Consider the following 21,599-nt stretch of genomic DNA (forward strand, 5'->3'; position numbering starts at 1 on the left):
CTGGATATCTTAACCACCTTATCAACTCTGTACTGTAGTAAGAACTCTACTGACTTTGCTCTACCTTGTTGAGCTTTGTCGTGTCTTAACTGACTCGAAGATCGGGAAGTTTTGAGTCAAAACTTTTGACTGACTCGACTCCGAGTCCTATGCTCTTTATATACTGTCCAAAAATAGCCTTCTAGAACCGGACAGAACATGGCTCTATCCTTCTGTGTGATCACCCGACTATATTTGACGTGACTGGTCTGAGTACTATTCACATTTTATTTTTCTTGACACTTCGCCAGAACTGCAGTTGACGGTCTCGGAGCGTCAGGGTTGACCGCTTATCTAGTGCTGGCCTTGGGCGTTTTCCGTCTGCTGACTATACACTACACACACTATAACCCCCATCTGTGTCACCACCAGGTTTATAACAATGCATACACTAATTACACGTTTTAGAGTATAGTATATAAATAGATACACATAAAACAATTGTTCGCTTAAGAGTATAGTTTTTACACCAATAATTTGATGTAGTAAAACTGTATTTATCTAAAACAGTTTTGTACTAAATATATAAAATCCTGAGATCTTAAGATTTGATGTTATCAATTTCTTCATATTGAGAAACGCCATTGTCTTGTCCTGCAAAAAAAAAAAATAATAAGGTAGTTTTAGGATTGAAATGATTTTTTTTTACCTAAAGCAGCCAAATTTTTTGTCGTTGAACATATCAATTGTGTTTTTTTGCAATTCCAGACTCTAACCGTTATGTTAATTTTTACATATAAAAAGTCAATAATCACAAAAAAAAAATAGAAAAAGAAAGAATAGAAACGCATGTGAAATGACGCTGCAAAAAAAAAAGTCTACATATCAATGTTCTCTCAAACTTTAGTACCATGGAAGCTTTATTTAAAGACTAGCATTCTTTTTTTCATGGATAGCTAAATTTTCCAAAAGCAAGATAAGTTATTTTCTTTTTGACCACACCTTGTTAAATACATATACATTACACGTCCCTTAATAAATTGTTACAGTTAAAGAATCTTTAATAATATTTACTATTAATTATTTTTTGTCCAAAATGATTTTATTGTTTTTTTTTTCTAATACATCTTTATAAAAACATCATACTTTCATTTATAATAAAGCCCAATGTCAAAGTTTGTAATTATTTTGATGGAAGAACGAAATCGCATCAAAATATGATCTGTATTTTACATTCAGCAGTTTATTTAACCATAAAAGCTGGACTTTCCAACAATCGAGCTAAATAAAGAAGTATAGGTACCTTACCTTTATATAAAATACCCAACTCTTCCATTAAAAGTACTCTGATAGAGCCATAGCAAGGCATATTTCACCCGCCAAACTAAAACATTTGAGTTACAATACAATTAAGTCCTACAAATAAGTGTTATCTATTGTTATACAGATGGGTCAGTCAAGAAGAACCCTGTTAGTGCTAGGAATAGGAAATAGGTCTCCAATATAATACATAAAATGATCAAAACCATGGCGATTACTTAGCACGTGTGACCTTGCTAAATGTGACTTTGACGCCAAGCTTACAGGATAATTAGATCATTATTGCAAATCGAAAATATTTAAAATACCATTAACATTGAGAGAGATAATTTACTTCATTCTTATATGATATTTTGGCGCGTTGGGATGAATGGATGAATCTCTAGCTAAGCGTCCCCAAAGCGATCAGATGTCGGACTAGTTCTCAAGAAAGTATGTTTCTAAGGATTTTTTGAAAAAATCCTAGAATGAATCAATGAAAGTTAAATATGAAGAGTTCCCAAGGAAATAGTGTCGTACATTTGCATCAGTGTCCCTAGCTCCAAGTGTTAAAGTTAGAGGTCAGTGTATGAAACTCTAAGAAAATATACCATATGACCGAACTTCGTTTAAAACCAGAGATTTACATCAAAATTATTTCATACCATTTAAGATTGCAAGCATTAGATATTTAAATTTTTATTTATTTATATTTTTTTTAACTTTTTGTTTTCATAAAAACAGTATAAAGTGTTATGGCACAATTAGGAATAAATTATTTGTTTTAGATATAGGAGAAGTTTTGACTTAGTGACAATGACGTGACTAGTAAAAAGAAGACTAGGTTTTAGGTAGAACGAATATCAGCCGATGTAAACAGACTACTTCTTGGACGCCTTAGAGATAGGAAGCCTTTAATAAACGTAGAGAGTTATCTAACATTCGACGGTTCCTTTCGTTAATATTAAACTTTTTGTTCGATATTCACTATCAGCGTCGACTAAGTTATATTGATTGTTCAGCCTTTTGACAGTGTTATTGGATTTTATTTGAGTGTTACCTCCTACTGATGTTTCAAAAAATATTTTGTTTTGTTTTTGTATGTTGAATTTACTTTTAAATTTCTTCATTTTCCTAGTTGACGGAAAATGGCAATGTCTTTGATTACGAAGAATAAGTATGAGTTTTACATTACTACTCAAACCCATGCTTAGGTACAAAAAATTAGGGTTCCAGAGAGAGGGAAGGCAAAGAAAAAGAGCGGGCAGTGAAATTATATTGTAACAGTTACACTAGTTCACGGGCTAAAACATATTTTAGGCTAATCCTTAAAACACAACCCTTTTATAAAAAACTGCAGCTATCAAGTCATTTGTAGTCTTGCATTAGTTCCGCCAGGTCCTTAGTCCAGCTCACTGGTAGCTCAAATGACGTCTATTAGTCCTAGGCAGTTCAGATACCCATAACTTTATGTCCTTAAGGTTTTGGTGTTTATCTATGGTTAGTGTTTTCCAATTTATATCAGGTAGGTTGAAATCACCCATAATCCAAAAAACTGCATTTTTATTTGTCTCTTTAAGTGTAGTAATCTGATTACATAGTTCCTGCATGTATTCTAAACTAGAATTTGGTGGTCTGTAAATGCTGTCTATTATTAGGGATGTTGAGGTGGTATTAATTTTACAGAATGCTGATTCTATATTTTTTGAGTTAGGTAAGGTAATTTCTTCTGCTATAAGAGTGTTTTTTTATTGCTAAAAGAACTCCTCCATGATTATCAGTCCTATCTTTTCTAAAAATTTCATAATTACTATTGAAAATTTCTGCATTATAAATTTCAGGATGTAGCCAAGTTTCTGTTCCTGCAATTAACTCTGGTTTCTCACATTCTAATAAAATTTCTAAGTCTGCTGTTTTGTTCCTAATGCTTCGAAAATTTATTACTAGGGTTTTAAGGTATTTTGGTATTACTTCTTTAGTAGGTTTGTTTAGTGAGGCTGTTGTATTAATTTTAGTAGATTTAGGTTTAACAGGAGTGGATCTGGCTAGTGGTTGATGAGTTTTGTTTGGGATGGTGTTTAGGATGTTGTTTGAATTAGAAGTGTCCGCATCAAAGGAATCAAACAGTCCTGATGTAAACTGAGGTAACCCACACGGTACACAGTGCCATGATGCGTCTTTGTTGCCTAAGGCATAATACACAGGTGTATTCATATGGAGACATGATGCATGGTACCATTTGTGGGTCCATGTATTTTTACCCTGTACTAAGTGCTATTTCAAGTACTAAATAATTAAATATTTATTAAATATTTATTTAGAAAACGAATCGTATTTTAAAAAAGCAATATACATTTTTAAAAGATAGATAGATAAATAATAGAAAAAAAAACAACTAGTTTTGTTTGTATGTGAATGTGTATGTTAGTTAACCTTTTACGTTCATGTAGTTTGAATATGTTTCCATTGACTCAGTTCTATGCAGGTTCGTGTTGATGATCGGTGCTTCATAATTATGTAGGTCCAGTTGCTGTTGTGATACTAGAAACAAAAAAATAAAAAATAAAATTATCACCAAAAATAAAATTAATGTCTGATCTATTTTGGTTAGTAAAAAGCTAAAGATATGTCCTTTACAAATGTCATAATTTATTTATTACAAACTATTAACAACCACTTTGTTACATCCGAAAATACAAAATAGTAGTGTGCTTGGTAACAATGTTGCTGATATCATTGTACTGTTTACTCGGCTCACTTTGTTTTATTTATAGTAAATACATAATTTTTATTCCTATTTTTTTCTAAATAATATGATTTAAATAAAGAAATGTTTTTCTCTCAGCCTAGACTAAGTAATGCAGTTTAAAAAAAATGATCTGATAATCTATTTTCTGGCTGAACTTAGAACCAAATGATTGTAAAATGACCATATCTAATTCATAGCATCTAAAAGAAGTTCTCCTTCAAAAAGGTCACGATCCATAATATTTTCACTGATTTACTACTACTAATAAATAGCACTTTAGCAAATGTCAAATGTAATGAACATACACAAATAGAAATGTGTGCTTTAAAATTGTATGACAGATACGTAAAACATATATAAAGGCAGCATCGGGGGCCACATTTTTTTTATTGAGAGAGAAATTTAACGATATAAGGAAGTGTATTGACCAGGCGAAAAAACAATGGTCGATATGACAACGTAGCCAAGCTGCAACGCAGTGGTATGCAAACTAATTATTTCATCATCCAGATCTAATTACATTCGTATGAATGTACTTGCAATTTAGTAATCTATTTTGTTTAATGTCTAAATTCATTCACGAATATAAGTGAACTACGTGTGATACTCAAATGAAATGAATCTATTCTTTCTTTTTTCTTTAAATAGTAAATAGTTTAAAATTGGTCTATTTTTTATTGAAAAACTTGGCGTATAAATTTAATATTCAAAATCAAAACGGTTAGCTTTCAATTTAGAAGCTAAAGACATTGCCTTTTCCAAAAGAACTTTGTATGCTGCACAATATATTCTATTAAGAAATTAAATTATAAAATATTTTTCTAGTTTGTTTCTGATGTCCACTAGTTAGATTCTTGTAGATATATTGTGTGCTCACATAATCATTCTACAAAACATATAATTTTAATACATTTTTGAACTTAGAGACAGCAGATTATTGCAAGATTGGTATGGGAAAGTTTTAACGTCAGATGTATTTGATTATCACTTCCTGGAAATGATTATAGTAAATTTTAAAATAATAGTTTTAGGGTTAGGTTTTATTTATTTAAAAAAATGAATATTAAATTTTAAACAAACATTATGTTCTACAATATGTACGAATAACTAAATATCATCAAATATTTTTATTAGCAGATTCTGTTTAAATTATACGTACTTGAAAGTTCTGAATACGTATGTGTTTCTCTGAAGAAAAAAAAATTAACAAAATATAAAAATACATTTTTTTTTGCGAACATTATAAATCATTGCAATTTATGAAGCTTACAAATTTCAAAACAAGTATAAATATTAAAATTTCCTTACTTTGCTGAATGTTCTATTTGTTTTTTCTTACATGTTATTTCTAAAAAAAATGAACACATTCATTTATTAAATATGATGAATAACTTAAACAGTCATAGAAAAAAAGTTCCAATAGTATTTAAATTTATTTAAATGTTCGAATATTTATTTGAATCTTACCATATTTTCTAAAAACAACAAATGCAATTGTAAAGATTATTAGCAAAACAAAAGCAGCAATGCTTCCTCCAACAGCAGCAGCAATATTAATGTTGGTCTCAAGATTATTTTCTGTAAAACAAATTTAAAATTAAATGGTAAGTAAAATATAGCAGAGAAAAAAAAGCTTCATTAAAACGCATAATATTTATTAAATTTTTATAGATTTAGGCATAAACTAATTTATATTTTAATTAAATAATTTAAAAAACTAAGGCATTTTATAGTAAACAAAATGAACCTCTCTAGCGTATATTAATTATCATTTGAGGAACCGAAATTTATGTCAATGTATTTAAATAAAACACATTTTTTAATATCTATCAATAAAACTTTTTTTTACGTAATTTATATTCAGTCTTAAAACATATCTTGTGTAAGACAACTTGCCACCCAAAGCGCCGAACGGTGCGGGATGATCTAAATCTAAGGAAGTCTTAAAACTTGCATTATATTTCCACCCCTCTACTTTATCATATCATTATTAGTAAACTGTCAAGCTATTACGCTTTTTTATGCTACAACTACGCTAAGTTTGAATTTAAAAAATAAATAAACAAATACCTTCTGTTATAACAAAGTTCAAAAACAGCCTCTCTAATCCGTTCTGAAAGATAACAAGTGAATAACTTCCAAAGTCCTCAGACTTTAGTCTTGCCAGCTCCAGATGTACAGTTGTATATGGTGGTTCGAGTAATGACGCTGTAACTATTATATTATTAGTTACTTGACCAGATTTCAAAATAGTAAATTTGTCTGGTTCAGGATATCCATATACAGTAAAATTATAAGAAAGTATTTGTCCAGTTTGTAGGCTGAAATTCTTAACGTTTTCTTCGGATGTAAGTTGCAAAGGACCTATAAAGTAACATTACATTTATTATTTTATAGTTTATCCATTATTTTTATATTTATTTCTAAACCAAGTTAATCCAAATATCAAGTTTATTGTTTTCTTAAAAAAAATATGTATTTTGTGTACTTACATTTAACATACAGAGTAACTTCCTTTGTTTCCACGCTGTTAAAATCTCTTTCATTGTTGGCTAGACATAGATAATTACCTGCATCTTTACAAGACATTGATTTATTATAAAATAGAAAATATCCACTAGAGTTTTGAGCTTTTATTTCCTTTCTTTTAAATAAATATATGTTAGGCGCTGGATTGCCGTCAGTTTCACACAGAAATTGCGCAAAGCTTCCATTTTCTATTATTGTATTAAAAATGTAAAAACTCACAATGGAAGGTTGAACTGAAACAGATTAAAAGTTTAGTTATACGATTTATTAGAGTTATGTAACCCAAAAAATAAGAGTTAAGCAAGAGTATCTGCTTTTTTTTTTACACTTGAATACAATATGAAATTTAAAAATAATTAAGAAAATAAAAACTTTGTACTACTTGTTAAAAACTAAGAAATTTAAATATTTCCTTATTTTGTACACCAGGTACATATAATTGGTTTATATGTCTGGATTTGTTATCTTATCTATACTATAATTCAACAGATACAAGGGATATAATAAAATAAAGGTGGTAAGATGTGTCTTTTTTATAATTCATGAATCTGAAATTACAGTATACTTGTTTAAAATGTCACTACTTTATCTTTTAAAAAAGCATAAAACTACTTACATAAAATATTTTGCAGTAAAGTGCTTGTATTGTTATCATAATAACCGGTAACATGGTGAGCTTTACATGTGCAATGCTGTCCAGTCATATTTCTTGTAAATGTTACAGGAGACGTAAAGATTTTTCCAGATTGAGTGGATGCAGTGATGTTTCCACATGAGACTGTAATGTTGCTTACCGGAGGCATCCCTCCAAGTGCTCTACACTCTAGGGAATAGACTTTATTTTCCAACATTTCATAACCAACAAGTACAGTATTGTTTTTAATCTGTAACAATGGTGACGTCTTTGGTGGTACTGATATTTAAAAAGAAACAATAATTGGTACATTAATAACAGAAAATCATGAAAAATCAATTTAAAAAATATAATTATCTATTGTTACACTGTACACAATTAAAAATAATCTCTCTCTCTCTCTCTCTCTCTCTCTATCGAAAGAATTTCAAAGAGATTGACAGATACTTACATAATAGCAATGATGTTGCTAAAGTAGAAACAAAGCTTTGTATACTCGTTACATTGGGGTAAAAAGAAACGTCTATTGTATAGTTTCCAGCTTGAAAGTTGTGTATTGCTGATGTCCAGGTACAGTTTGACTGATAATACTCCACGGTGTCTGAATAATGGAAGTGACTGTATGATACTTGTCCATGCACCTAATGTATTTGTAAAAACATGTAATCTAAAATGAAGAAAAGTTATTTATTTTAAGAAATAGAGAATTTCTTTTAGATAACATAGTAAAGTATGTTCTTTTAGTATCTATAGTATAATATTTGGACTTTATGTTATATCTAAATAACGTAAATCCAAAAAGTGGCAGGTATATAAAAAACTGTATCTGCAATGCCATTTACAACAATGTTTATCCACTAATTGTTAAGTAGGGTGGTTTGTACTATAATTAACCGATGTCTCTTTCTTTAGATTAAATAAAACAGTTACCTAATTTCCCTCTTTCTTGTAAACCGTGTCGCCCCCAACAATTTAAATAAAATTTAGTGTACCCTGTAGGGGACATACTCTTTTCATGGTGTTTGTTACATCTTATCAAAGTTAGCCTGTCACATCATTATTTAGTTGTAGTGTGACATGAATATAGTTGTGAGGCACGGGTATACTTGCTTATGATATTGCACGGGAGAGTTATGAATTATGGGAAGAAAATCTCGTTTTGAGACTTGACCACATGGTCAGAATTTAGTAGACGCCATGTATTTTAAGAAAGACAGAGGGGTCCTATTATATATATATATATAAGTTGAATGTATTGCTAGCTTAGTGTTTGATGAAATTCTTTTTGGATTATGTTGTATAATTATGTGAACTATTTCATGTCATCTCATTGATGACTGGAATTGCCAGTAAACTGTCATTTTATTTTATAATCAAATAAATACTGTCTGCTGATCAAGGTATTAATTAGTAAACTCTAATATCTGTAGTCCCGTACCTACTAAAGTAGACATACGCGACATAAAGTAGTACAACAAAGAAACAAGTCATTAATACAATACAATATCTGTTTTATGCAACTTAAAATATAATAAAATTTACAAAAAAAAAATTAATTAAAAAAATATTTAGCTTATACCTGGTATCGAAATATTGAACGTACTTAGTAACTAAATCAGACAGTAGGCAATGCATAATTAAGCAATTATTTATTGATAACATCCTTATATGGGCATCTATATCTAACACTAGACTATTAATAAAAGTAAAGCTAACATTTTAACAAATACTTGCATCAGCTTTCTCAACCCCAGGAGACAAAGACATATTACTTAATTTGAACCAAGTAGCCAACATAGGATATAGAGAAGTACAAGAAAAGGGAATCCAAAAACTATTAGTGAATATAAAACCGAATAAAGCATCTAGTCCTGATAGTATTCCAGCTAGATTACTCAAAGAACTAAGCAATAAGCTATCACCAGTGTTCCAGATGCTTTTTCAGGCATCTTTTAACCAGGCAGAGTACCAAGGGACTGGAAAGAAGCTAATGTCACCCCCCCCCCTATTTAAAAAAGGAGAAAAATCTGACACAGGAAACTACAGAGCAGTTTCACTTACCAGCATCTTATGTAAAATCCTAGAACACATATAAAATAGCAACATCATTAACCACTTAGACAAACATAATGTACTTATACCATACCAACTTAACTTTATGAAATATAGATCATGTGAAACAAAACTAATAGGATTAATTGATCATTTTTCAAAAGGTTTAGATAATAGTAAACAAATAGATGCTTTCTTACTAGATTTTTCTAAGGCTTTTGACAAAGTTCACCACCATAGTTTGCTTCAAAAATAAAATATTTTGGCATTAATGGTCCACTGCATCAGTGGATCAATAATTTTCTGATAGGGAAAGAACAAACTAAAATAATAAATGGCTCTAAATCAACACCAATAACAGTAAACTCAGGTGTACCTCAGCACTAGGTCCACTACTATTTTTAATTTACAGAAATTATTTAGCAAATTAAATTAGTTCAGGAACAAAAGTCAGAATATTTGCAGACGATTGCCTAATTTATAGAACAATAAATACAACACAAGATACTGAAATTTTACAAAAATAATTAGATAAATTAAATTAATGGGAATTAAATTGGAGCATGTCTTTCCACCCAGAAAAATGTCAGTTATTAAGAGTAACAAAAAACTACAACAAATTAATTCCACTTATCTTATTCATGGTAAACCAGTAACACAATCTAAAACCGAAAAAATACCTAGATGTTATAATAAATGAAAAACTGTCATGGAATCCCCATATTGATGAGACTATCAAAAAAATAAAACAAAACATTAGGATTTATTAAAAGAAATTTCTATAAATCAAATTAGAACATAAAACTAAAATGTTATTTAACGTTGGTTGTGCCAATAATAGAATATGCATCCTCTGTTTGGGACCCCTCAACTCAAGAAAACATTAAGAAACTGGAACAGACACAAAATAGTGCAGTGCGATTCAAAACATTTGACTAGAGTAACACCTTTAGTAAAATCACTAAATTTAGAAAGCCTTCAGGATAGAAGACTCAAAAGTAAAGTAGCAATTATACATAAAACACTGAACCATTATTTTCAAATACAAAAACAAAATTTAATAAAATACTCTGAAAGACACAAAGATAAAGGCTAATTCCTCGTCCCATATGCTAGGACAAATTTGTACAAATACTCCTTCTTCCCTAGTGCTATTAGAGCATGGAATGGGTTGCCTGAGCTAGCCAGTAAAACCAGTGACTTAGCAGAATTTAAGTCATTGGTTAATATGCATGACTAAATGCATGACGAGTAGGACGTAATCATCTTCTTTTTTGAAATAACGTCTGTATTATATAAGATAAGATAAGACTCTAGATCTAGACTTCTGATTTAGAACTCTCAAGAACTAATTGTTCCCTACCTTACTGCTCAATTCAAATGTACATAAAACTTCTGGGTATACTTTCAATGTTATGCAGGTTATTGATACGTCTGTGATATTATTAATGAATTCTGCATCCAAACAACTTAATCTTTGAGCTTTAGCTGGATGAAGAGCAATCACTTTTTGTATTAGTTAGTAAAAATATATTTACTATTGCATATTATATTTAAAAAGAAAATTTAAATAAATGAAACCTATACTAACAGAGAATATCTTAAAATAAAGAATTTGTTTTACTTTGATTCTAATTCTAATTTTATAAAAAAGGTTAAAAAAGGTAAATGTTTTATAAATTATTTTTTTTTAGTTAAAAAAATGCTCACCAATAATTGCAATATCCTCAGAATAATTGTACCTGCTATTTGTTTCATTTATAAACACACACTTTATACCTCGAATTGAGCGTTTTATTGTTATGTTACTTAAAACAAATGAGAAGTAAGAACCGCTTTCATTAAAGGTAGCAACAGCTCCTATGGGGCTCGAACATGACTTTGAAAAACATGCTAAAATTATGTTTTCCTTATTGTTCGTGATTATATATACCTCCATAGACTTGGAATAAAATGGAGTACAATGAAATGATAGTAATTCCACTTCTTCTGAATAAACCTGTATGGTACCTGAAAAAAAAGTTCATATATATATATATATATATATATATATATATTGTAATTAACTTGTGTGTAGACAGCAGACGCAAATCGCCGCAGGCCAGCGATAGACCAGCGATCAACCGTGACGAGTTGCGACGGTCAGCCACGGCGGTTCGGGAAGGATCTGTTGTGCAAATAGTATTCAGGTGCGTCAGAAGGGATACGGTCATTTGATTGTGAGGGTTTTTCCGTCCGGTTCTAGTAGGCCAGTAGAAGGCCAGATCGAATTTTTCGTTTCACGTTACCTTTCAACTTTACAAGTACGAGTGTCGGGGTCAAGAACCAGTCTAGTTGAAGTCAATCCAGAACGGAGAATCAAGTGCAAGTCTAGCCAGAGGCGGAGAGTCGATACAGTGTTATAGACTTGATACGTCGGAGTGGGAAGCTTTTGTACAGTTTTTCTTTCTTTGTTGCCAATTGTAAAGTATTGGCTGTGATTCATTGAACATTAAACTGTTACTTTATTTTGGAGGTCTGAGTTGTCAAGTTGGTGTCATGTGGTGCAGTTTGCAGAGAGCCTGGATAGTGAGATTCGTTAAATTTATATATATATATATATATATATATATATATATATATATATATATATATATATATATATATATATATATATAAATATATATATATATATATAAATAAATAAACATATATATGTGCGTGTGTGTTTGTGTGTGGTGAGATGGGATATTTCTTAAGGCCGCACTATCCACCTCAATAGGCACATGATCTTTACCTAAAGATTGCGTCTGGTAGCTGTGCTTAAAAGTCAAAGCAAGGGCATCACTTGTAACCGTAGTGACTACGTTACTGAAGCTACTTCGTTTCTATTACAAGTTGTGCCAAGTTCAACATTATGCGTTTCTGTAGGCTGCAGGTCTTTAATGTACAATAAATAAATCTAACAGCTTAGGCTGTGTAGCCATGGGACATAATATACTCCTTATTAATCTTAGGTCCCGAAGACAAATTTTAAATATATATGTATATATTTAGAGAGATAGATAGAGAGATAGAGAGAGAGAGAAAGATATCAGATGAATAATATATACATATATATATATATATATATATATATATATATATATATATTGTAACTCTAAGGTAGGCTGTCAACGAACGTCAGGAGGTAACAATAAGCAAGGTATCTATTTATAGTACAAACAGGCATGGACTTCAGCTATTAGTCCCGCAGTGTCCCATCTCAAGTGACACCAGTCCTTTGCTACCTAACAATCAATAATATCAAAATATTAAAATAGGAAAAAAAACGGATTGTGTCCATTTATGAATTTTCAGGTTTTCCCTAGTCCAAATGTGTGAATATAGGTACTGTCATAAGTTTTAACTCTTGCTAACATTTATTATTCTTCTATGTACAGTGGAAAGAGCACGAAGAAAGTGTAGTCCAAACAAAAATAAAGTTGGTTGGATAACAAAAAGAATGAATCGCCCTCTCTATTCATAGTGTTGTAACCCTGCCTTGCACCAGTGCTTAAGATGCACACTAGCGCAACGTTGAACGTTAACAGAAAGACACTAGAATAAAGAGAAGAACAGTGCATAGGGGATTGTGAATAAAGTGAATGTTTGGAAACTCAGAAGCCAACTTTTGTACTGCCTGAAGGTTGTAGAAGGGATCTGGAGCGAAGCGGGGAAGGCTGTCGTTGGTCCACGTTCGGGTAAAGTAGCAAAGGACTGGTATAATTAGTAAGACTCTAAAAAAGCTGAAGGATGTTATGTGTTTGTCCTAGTGAATAAACACAACTATTTATCTCTGGTTAAACTGTGTTGAGTTCGCAGCCTTTTCGTTGAGTGCCTACCTTAAAGTTACAACAATATCTTGTTAACAACAACTGCTGATCAAGGTCACAGTCTTAGTCCACATTGCATGATCTAAAGTTCACGTCATGTTAAGAGTTTAAAAGACACGTGGAATTCCTGATGTAGAAAACAGGAAGTAGAATGAATAAAGTTAGACTTAGAGGTCAGTCAGTCACGTCAAGCAGACAAGTGAAGTCAAGTTAGAGAGTCAAGTGTTATTCTTTGGACCGAGTGGTCAAGTATATTTTAGTCCGGGATGGACAGTAGCGACTTAGAAAAGTCTGTAGTAATTTCAGTTAAAAAGTAACTTATGGGTAGTTGTTGCCAGTGGTCTTTTGAGACGTGTATTAGTTGATCTATATTTCTACACAGTGTTACCCGCTGAGATGAGGACGTGATTTGTAACTAACATATATTGGATATTTTTGATACCGCTGTTATGCGGATAGGATTGTTTATTATTTCTTGACTTGTAGCACTAACAAGGAGTGCAGTGTATTATTATTATTGTAGTAAAATTAACTTCATGTTTGTCTGCTGAAACGGACTTAGGTCAGTTTATAGTGTTTGTCTTGTCACGTGTCAAGAGCACCTCAGGAAGCAAAAACTCAGTATTACACGACATTCGCATTCTGCAACCTTACACCATTAAACCTGTCTTTTACATTACGCGAACTCTCAAAGCAACCGTACAACAAAAGTCAAGTGACAGATGAAGAGGAGGTTGATAAATATTTATTAAAACTAATTTTAAAAAATCATAATGATAATCCTACCTGAATTTCTTAGTAGAAAACTAAGATAAACTAATAGTAATATTTCTTTCATTTTAAGACAGCATCCTAAAGACACATAAAAAAAAATTGTCAGAAAAAAAGAAAGGAAAAAAAAAACGAGAAAACTCAATGTTGACTACCACAGGATGAAAATTAAAAAAAAAAAGAAATTTGAAATTATATGTTTCAAAAATAAAGATGAAAATGTTTAACCTATTTTCACACTGTGGTTTAATTTTCTTAGAAATTTTTACATTTTGAAGGGAATAATCGATATGTTAGAAATAGATCTAAATACAAAGTAAGTTCTAATTTAGTATATATAAAACTAATTCTAATGAGTATGTATGAATGCATGTAAGTCCCATATAAAAATAGAAACCGTTAGACAAATCTTTGAAAAAATTCGCAATAATGTTTCTTAGATACCAAACAGATGTGAAAAAAACCTTCAACATGCTGAAGACCATAGAAATGTTGCCCACCTCTATGAACACAAAAGAATTTATTTAACCTAGATTGAAAGGCAATCTTTATAAAGGCCTACTTTATAATAGCTCCATTCATAGTAATGTGAGCAGCACATTCATACAAATGAAATTTTCACCTCTTGCAATCTTTTGATTCGCAGATCTATTAATAGCAAAGCATTTTTTGTTTTACTTTTACACATGAAAGTACAAAAATAGTCTATTTATTTCATTATTAAATAAAATTAACATTCCAATGTTTGTTTTAAAAACTTGTTTACATCTACACGTTTGCTATAATTACGATTTCTCTTTGACAGGACTGAAAGGGTCACACGCGGCACAGTAAAGGCGTTTGAATTCGTATTTATAACAAATCTTAATTAATACGTTTATGGTACTCTCCATTTGACATTTTACGTCTCCAGGGACGATCTTTCCTTTTGCAACTTCTTGTGTAACTAAAGAGGCCATATTTAAAGCTTTTGTAACCACAAGACGCCGTTGCATTTTCACCCTTCTTTCTACTAATGTGTATGACATCTGAAACCTGGACCACTCCTTTATGTTCGCTTTACATGTTTCACATTATTCTCAGCTGCTAAAGTCGATTTTGAAGAGCTTCATGTCGCGTTTGCATAAATCAGTATACCGCATTTATTAAATATACTAAATGATTAATTAACCATTTATGTTTTGCGTAGTCACTGCTCCTTAAAGTATTATTGTACAAAGATAAATTACTCTTATGTGAAATTCGGCCTCTAGCCTTGCCAGGGAAGGCATTACCTGGCAATACTACTTTAACTAAGGCTTCGATTCCAAAGATTAATGAGGAGTTAAGTATTTACCGTGTCTACGAGCCACAGCTGTGACCTACCTATTTGCCACATCCAGTTCAACTATAACCATTGTTCGCCGGTGTTTAAGATTTTCCTTTCGCCATCTGAGTCAGTCCTCTGCAGCGGATTTTCTTTTGGTCTCAAATGTGCTCTATCTACAATACACTGCCAATATCTAATTACTTCTACGACCAGGTCAACGTATTCATGCAAGAGGTGGCAGATGGGTTCCAGAGGTCCGAAAGCACATATGCAGTATATATCAACCTGAAGCAGTCATACGACCGCGTGTGGAAGCAAGGCCTCAATCTAAAATTTAGAGCCATGGGTGTGCACGGCCGCACCTACCAGTGGGTGAAGGCATTTCTTACCGGGAGGAGCACACGAACACTATTCCAGCACTCCCTAAGTAAGCCAAAATTCCATCAGAATCCCTTACCGCAGGGCTCCGCCCTCTCGTGCACACTTTTCATGGCCTACTTCAATGATTTGTCCAGCTCACTGCGAACATGTAAGCTGCTTTATGCCGATGATATTGCCCTCTGGTCAACCGGGAAGCGAGCTGACTAAATACAGGCAGCAATTCAAGCAGACCTCCATACCATCTCTTTGTATTGTAACAAAAGGCAGATTAAGATAAACGTTGTCAAAACGACCTGGTCCCTGTTCAGCCTAGGAATCGACATTCTTAAGGCTCCATTCGAGCTTCAACTCGGTTGGCTGCGGCTCAAATGCGAAAACACGCCCAAACATCTGGGGGTCACCCTGGATAGAAAAGTGGCAAGGCACTTGCACGTCCAGGAAGTTGAACGAAAAGCCTCGGAGAAGTTAGGGTTAGTCAGAAACCTGGCCAGCACAAAGTAGGGCGCCCGAGTTTTCGCAGCTCCGAGGGCTGAGGGGTACTTTGTCTGCAGAGTCACTTGACCTGTATGGGAGCTTGAAGGCACTACGCCTAACAGCAGAGTTTCTCGCAAAGGCTCTACAGGAGGACTGATCCTTCCAGACTTGTCACCTATTCGAGTTCATCTAAGATTATTTCTACTTCAAAATCCCTATGTAGTTTGAGGTTCATTCTCTATTTGAGTTATTTTACATTTTTAGTTCATCTAATAAAATTGGATAGATCATATTTTATATTATTTTGCCATCAAGAATTTCATTTCTTTGTTTAATATAGAAAACATTGCGATATTTTCGTTGGACTTATTCAAGGGATCTTCTTTCAATGGAAGTGATTGTGGGCATGCTTCAACTGTATATTTTTATCCAGGGGGTTAGGGTTAGGGTTATTAAATAAATTTGTAGTTTTTAGTTTGTAATATTTGTATAGAAAAAATAGAAAGTAGCAAAGACTGCCTTTGTTTCTTATATTGAACGGCGAACACATAAGCGGGTCCTACGGGGTCATTGTGTTTGTATAAAATGGGTAAAAAAAATATATATAAAATTTTTGAGTGACTGTACAAGTTGAAAAGTTTAGTGGTGTTATAAGGGTCAGTGTCACGCAGAGGGAGTCAGCTTCCCTTAGAAAAGGTCTCTATAGAAACTATCCTTGGTTTGTTCTCTTTTTTTAAACCATAATCATATATGTTCATTGGTAATAATGGAGACAATTTTTAAATTATGTAAGGGGCGAGGTTACTAAACATGAAATTTCAAAAATTATATAAAATATTTTTGACATCAAGGAAGCAATCAATGATTGTATGTACTGAGCTCACTGTGTTATGATGTAACAAAGAGAACAAACACAAGACGGTTTGCATTGAGAAATTGAGGGGGGCAAAGTTAAGGATGACCGGTGTTGGGGTATTACCCCCTTAGGAGGCGTGGTGGCTGAGTGGTACAGCGCTTGGCTTCCGAACCGAGGATCGCGTGTTTAGATCATGGTGAAGACAATGATTTTTAATTTCGGGATCTTTGGCCGTCTCTGAGTCTACCCACCTTTAATGGTTACCTTAAATTAGTTGGGAAAAAGTAGAGGCTGTTGGTCGCTGTGCTGGCCACTTAAAACCCTCTTTAACCGTAGGCCACAGAAACAGCTGACTTTTACATTATCCGCCCTACAGACAAGGTCTGAAATGTGAACTCTTATGACCACTTTTTACCACACCGGATGACACCAACCTAAAGACGTCACTGCTTATTTAAGTGATAATATAAGATGTAATAAAAGGAAAAAAAGGAAAATTACAAAAACAATATGTGTTGTACCGAAACACTATATAAAGTGTCTACAACCACAAAATTAAAATAACTAAACCAGGAAGTAAATTAATGTCAATGTAGCCATGTAGGCAAAGAAATGTATCGTAATGTTGGCCAGTAGTGTTATGAACACATAATAGATGGAAAATACACCTGTTATAGCTGTTAAGCTGTTTATTTAACATCAAAATATTTCCTAACTTTATTTTGCTAAAATGCATTTAAAATAAAAATGTCTACTGTAGTTTCAACTCAATCATATTTTATTCTAGTGTGTTAAAAATCTAACTAGAAAATATGCGTTGGCTGTCCTTTTTAAACACATTTCTTACCTTATGTAAACATCTAGTGTTATGAAACAAGCCTAAAGTACACACTGTGTACATACGTTCTTTTTCTTATTCAGGTCTGGTATACCAGAGGTATATGCACTATCATTGATTTATATTTAGTATGGTCTCTTGTTGTAAAAATGAATATACTTGTAAAGATTTCATGGATCATAACCAATGGTGCGATGTTGTGTGTTTTTTTTTTATTGTCCTTTTAGACACTTTTTATTATGCATATCTCCTATATAGAATTATTTGTCCTAACCACTCATTCACTCGTAATCACTCATTCTTCCATTTTCCGTGTAAGCTAAATATGAAAATTCAGTCTTTTCTCTCTTAACTGACGCCTAGGACCACTAAGCTTTTTTTACCAAAAATAAAGATAATGTATTCACTATTGGAGATTTCATACATGGTAAATGAACTATAAATAGTAAATGTTTTGGTATATTTGGTGTACAAAATATACAATGTGTTGATAAGCTATGTTTTACTTAAAGCAATGTGATAATGTTCAATGAAAAATGCCAACAACACCAAAAAAAACAAACAATTGGTACTCAACTTCATAGTCTTCAAAAAAATATTTTTTGACCAGGTTTGGTATGAAGGCAGTAGTCAAGTGATGAGAGAGTTCAACATAGAAACATTATTGCTGTTATCAAAATTCTATATCAAAATGTGAATAGTTCAGTATTTCTGAACAACCGAATCGGAGAAAGTTTTAGGACATAAATAGGAGTGAGGCAAGGATGCAGCCTCTCTCTAGTTCTTCTTAATTTATTTCTAGATCATATTATTGTGACAAGTCGGATTAAGATTTGGCCGTTTTGGGTGTCTATGGGATTTTAAAGTTTGAGAATCCTCACTTGCACATATAAACTACAAGCACAGCGTTATAATGCAGGCAACAAATACATACTATATTTAGATGTAAACTTATGTACAGTTTATTATACAAAATAAGATAATGAAAGGTGAAATGCTGTACAGTTGCTAGTATGGGATCTTGCGTATTTACATATATAGGACTATCATCATCAGATATTAGAACCAAGTGGTCTGAGTGTCATTAGGCTGGTTGGTTAGCTTTTGGGTACTGTGCTGCACTGGTGAGACGGGTGTGGCTGGTACTGATGCTGTCTGCTGGTGGGCTGGCGTAGTCGATCCAGGCTTCGGTTGCAGTCCAACGTTGTATGGTTGCAGAGCTGAGCTGCGAATACCATTCAGTCAAGCCAATGACGAGTCTGTGGCTAGAGTTGTTACTTGGACTCTTGAAGGATGAGTATAACTGATGTCTACAGATCTGGTGCAAGCAAATCTGTTATCAGCTTTAGGTTGCTAAGATTTCAGGCGGATGTTGCCTATAGATAAAAGCTGCAACGATATGATGTATATGTCGGTTTAGCCATAATGATAACACTGGGAGGTAGATGCCTTTCCGTGGAGGACATCTTCAGAATGATGTAGAGAAACTATAAGCTAGTTTCATAATTATAAAAGGGAACTAACAAATGAATATATTGTCCCATCAAGGATGATAACAATAATAATGGGGACTCCCATAAAGGGAAATAACAACAGTAGTAATTGATATATGATAAGTAATATAAGTGATGTTCACCCATCACGGTGAATAGCAAGTACATACATCTCTTAGATAAATGAGATGAAAGGGGAAGGGGAGATCAAAGACTGATACTCGCCCATGCTCTCACATAAGTAAACATAGAGCATAAGTAAATACATACTCAGTAATAAGACATGTTTACAGAAATGTTATGATAATTTCCTGCCAAGGAAGTAATCAATGATAATATATTGAAGGCTCGTGCTGAGTGCTAATATATCAGAGTTAAATTAATATTAGTTAAAGAGCTAAATACATCTGGTAAGAATTGTTAATAGACTCTAGTCCAGATTGTTTGAACATTTAGCCACAAAGTCATGATACAAAATATAAGTATACAGTAATCTACTTACATTATCCATAATAAGAATGCACAAATATGTACACTAATAATGTAGTAATAAATGCACAAATATATATATATACATTACTAAGTAAAATGGTTCTCAAGCACTTTACTTAGTTACATACCACCAATCCAAAGTGAAATAAGGGAATGAAAATAGTCTAGAGCTCAAGCAAGAGATAGATGTGCTCCCTGTGGGCTCTCCAGCGTGAATGAGATCGGATGATGAAGTTTGTCCATATACACGTGGATAGAAAGGGGGGGAGTGAGTGGCGGTAGGTAAGTGCAAAGGTTGTCTAGACATAGAGGCCCCCGCTTGACCGTGACGAGAGATTCCGGGAGATAGACATCGCGCGAAGGCGCGAGTGGAAAGCCAAGGAAATCAGCCCAGGTGGTCAGAGAACAAAGAGAGGGGGTTAATTGGAGGTGCCCAGGGCAAGGTAGATTACACCTTGATACTGACTTGCGCTAGACGATCGGGGAGACCGCCGCCCGAGGTGTCGAGTTCAATGGGCCCTTTAAAGTGACCAGCCGTTCTCCACAAGGGGGGAGTCAACGGATGTTTGCCAAGATAGGAAAAGGGGAGTGTACTCTTGTCAAGAGTCTAGTGTGGCACGTGTCAAGGTGGGTATAGTAAAATGTGACATCGATGCCAAAAGGGGTGGGGTTGGATTGGAGGGGCGGTGGCTGTGTTTTTAGCGCTTGATCGCTAAATTAGTAAAATTGGTGACTAACAGCGTGCAAATAAATTAATTAAATGCTTAGACCTGAGTGATACCTTGAGTGAGCTAAAACGGTTCGTCACAATTATGATAAAAACTCAAGAAACACTTACTTCTAGTTTGACCATTAATGGTCGGCATAAATCCAACCGGCCTAAATCCAATCTCAGATTTGCAGATAATATAAACTTCATTGAAGAAAATAAAGACCAGGTACAAGATCTAACCTCAAAACTGATGATGCAGCTAGAGCAGTTGGCATGGAAATCAGTGCAGAAAAGAGTAAAATATTAGTTTTTTTTATGAAGATAGTACGAGATATTGCATAAAAATGAGTTGTGAAACGTCAAACTTTAAAAGAAATTGACACGTTTAAACACATATGTCAAACATAACAAGAGATGGAGGCACAATAAAAGAGATAAAACCCCGTTTAGAAGTAGCATATGCTACCAAGACCAAACTGTGGAAAATCTGGTAGAGTAACTGGAAAAGTAAATAAGCTTCACAGTAAATTAAACTATTCTCCGCTATTAGTTTATATACTCCTATATATATTTGAAAGTTGGACACTGAAAGAAGAATCCAAGCGAGTAAATGCTACAAAAATATGCTGGGTATCAGTTATCAGGAAAATAGACAGAGTATTTGTACTTTTAAAAGGCAGCACTTAATGTTGCGAATAGACGAAAGCTAAGATGGTTCAGTCATATTGTAAGACATAACTTTCAATCAAAATGCATTCTTCAAAATAATAGTTGAGGGAGCACCAAGAAACGGTCGTCCAAAGAAAAGCTGAAAGAATGGACCTGCTTCTCTCTTAATATCCTGCCTAGAAAAGCTGTTGATCGGGAAAAGTGAAGGGATTTAGTTAGTCGAACTGTCTCAACACCCTATGTCTAAAATCAATTGACAGTTGAGAGATGAGATAACATGCGATATTTTTGTTTTCATTTTACATATTGCTGGGTTCAAAATAAGTTCAGATCAGTAATCTTGTATCTGAAATGAACGGCGCAGTGGTTTCCACCTTAGACTATTTTCCTTACAGTTTTTCTTCTATAAGAGGGCTTTTAGGCAAAAGTCTAATACAGGCTTATGCTATAATTGTTTTGTAACTTTTAGCACCACAGAATCAAATTTTCTCAGCTCTACCATTTCTAG

The 21,599-nt window shown here is 33.1% G+C and overlaps 2 protein-coding genes and 1 long non-coding RNA gene across 3 annotated transcripts in view; 1 reads left to right on the plus strand and 2 right to left on the minus strand.

Moving 5' to 3' along the window:
* LOC106051146 (uncharacterized) lies at positions 1–7,827 on the minus strand. Its single transcript, XM_056010835.1, has 9 exons — positions 7,642–7,827; positions 7,173–7,469; positions 6,520–6,789; positions 6,098–6,391; positions 5,495–5,605; positions 5,336–5,375; positions 5,187–5,215; positions 3,712–3,819; positions 1–633 (listed from the first exon to the last, which is right to left on the minus strand). Exons 2-9 carry the CDS (start codon positions 7,405–7,407, stop codon positions 581–583), a joined length of 1,140 nt encoding a protein of 379 aa, XP_055866810.1. The 5' UTR covers positions 7,408–7,469; positions 7,642–7,827; the 3' UTR covers positions 1–580.
* The window catches only part of LOC106062541 (uncharacterized), a 262,239-nt gene that overhangs the window by 152,778 nt on the left and 87,862 nt on the right, over positions 1–21,599 (plus strand). The gene's annotated exons all lie outside the window — the stretch shown is intronic.
* LOC129922874 (uncharacterized) lies at positions 11,174–17,815 on the minus strand. The gene is made up of 3 exons (XR_008774825.1): positions 17,735–17,815; positions 13,883–13,948; positions 11,174–11,252 (listed from the first exon to the last, which is right to left on the minus strand). It is a non-coding gene; the product is annotated as an uncharacterized LOC129922874 (long non-coding RNA).

This window comes from Biomphalaria glabrata, chromosome 14, assembly GCF_947242115.1.
Source record: "Biomphalaria glabrata chromosome 14, xgBioGlab47.1, whole genome shotgun sequence".
Taxonomy (NCBI): Eukaryota; Metazoa; Mollusca; class Gastropoda; family Planorbidae; genus Biomphalaria; species Biomphalaria glabrata.

Coding starts and splice junctions, on each gene's coding strand:
- LOC106051146 (XM_056010835.1), bottom strand. CDS start 7,407: ATGTTGGAAAATAAAGTCTATTCCCTAGAGTGTAGAGCACTTGGAGGG. Junction 6,392..6,519: donor AGTTACTCTGTATGTTAAAT/GTAAGTACACAA, acceptor GTTACTTTATAG/GTCCTTTGCAACTTACATCC. Junction 5,376..5,494: donor TGTTGTTTTTAGAAAATATG/GTAAGATTCAAA, acceptor CATTTTTTTTAG/AAATAACATGTAAGAAAAAA.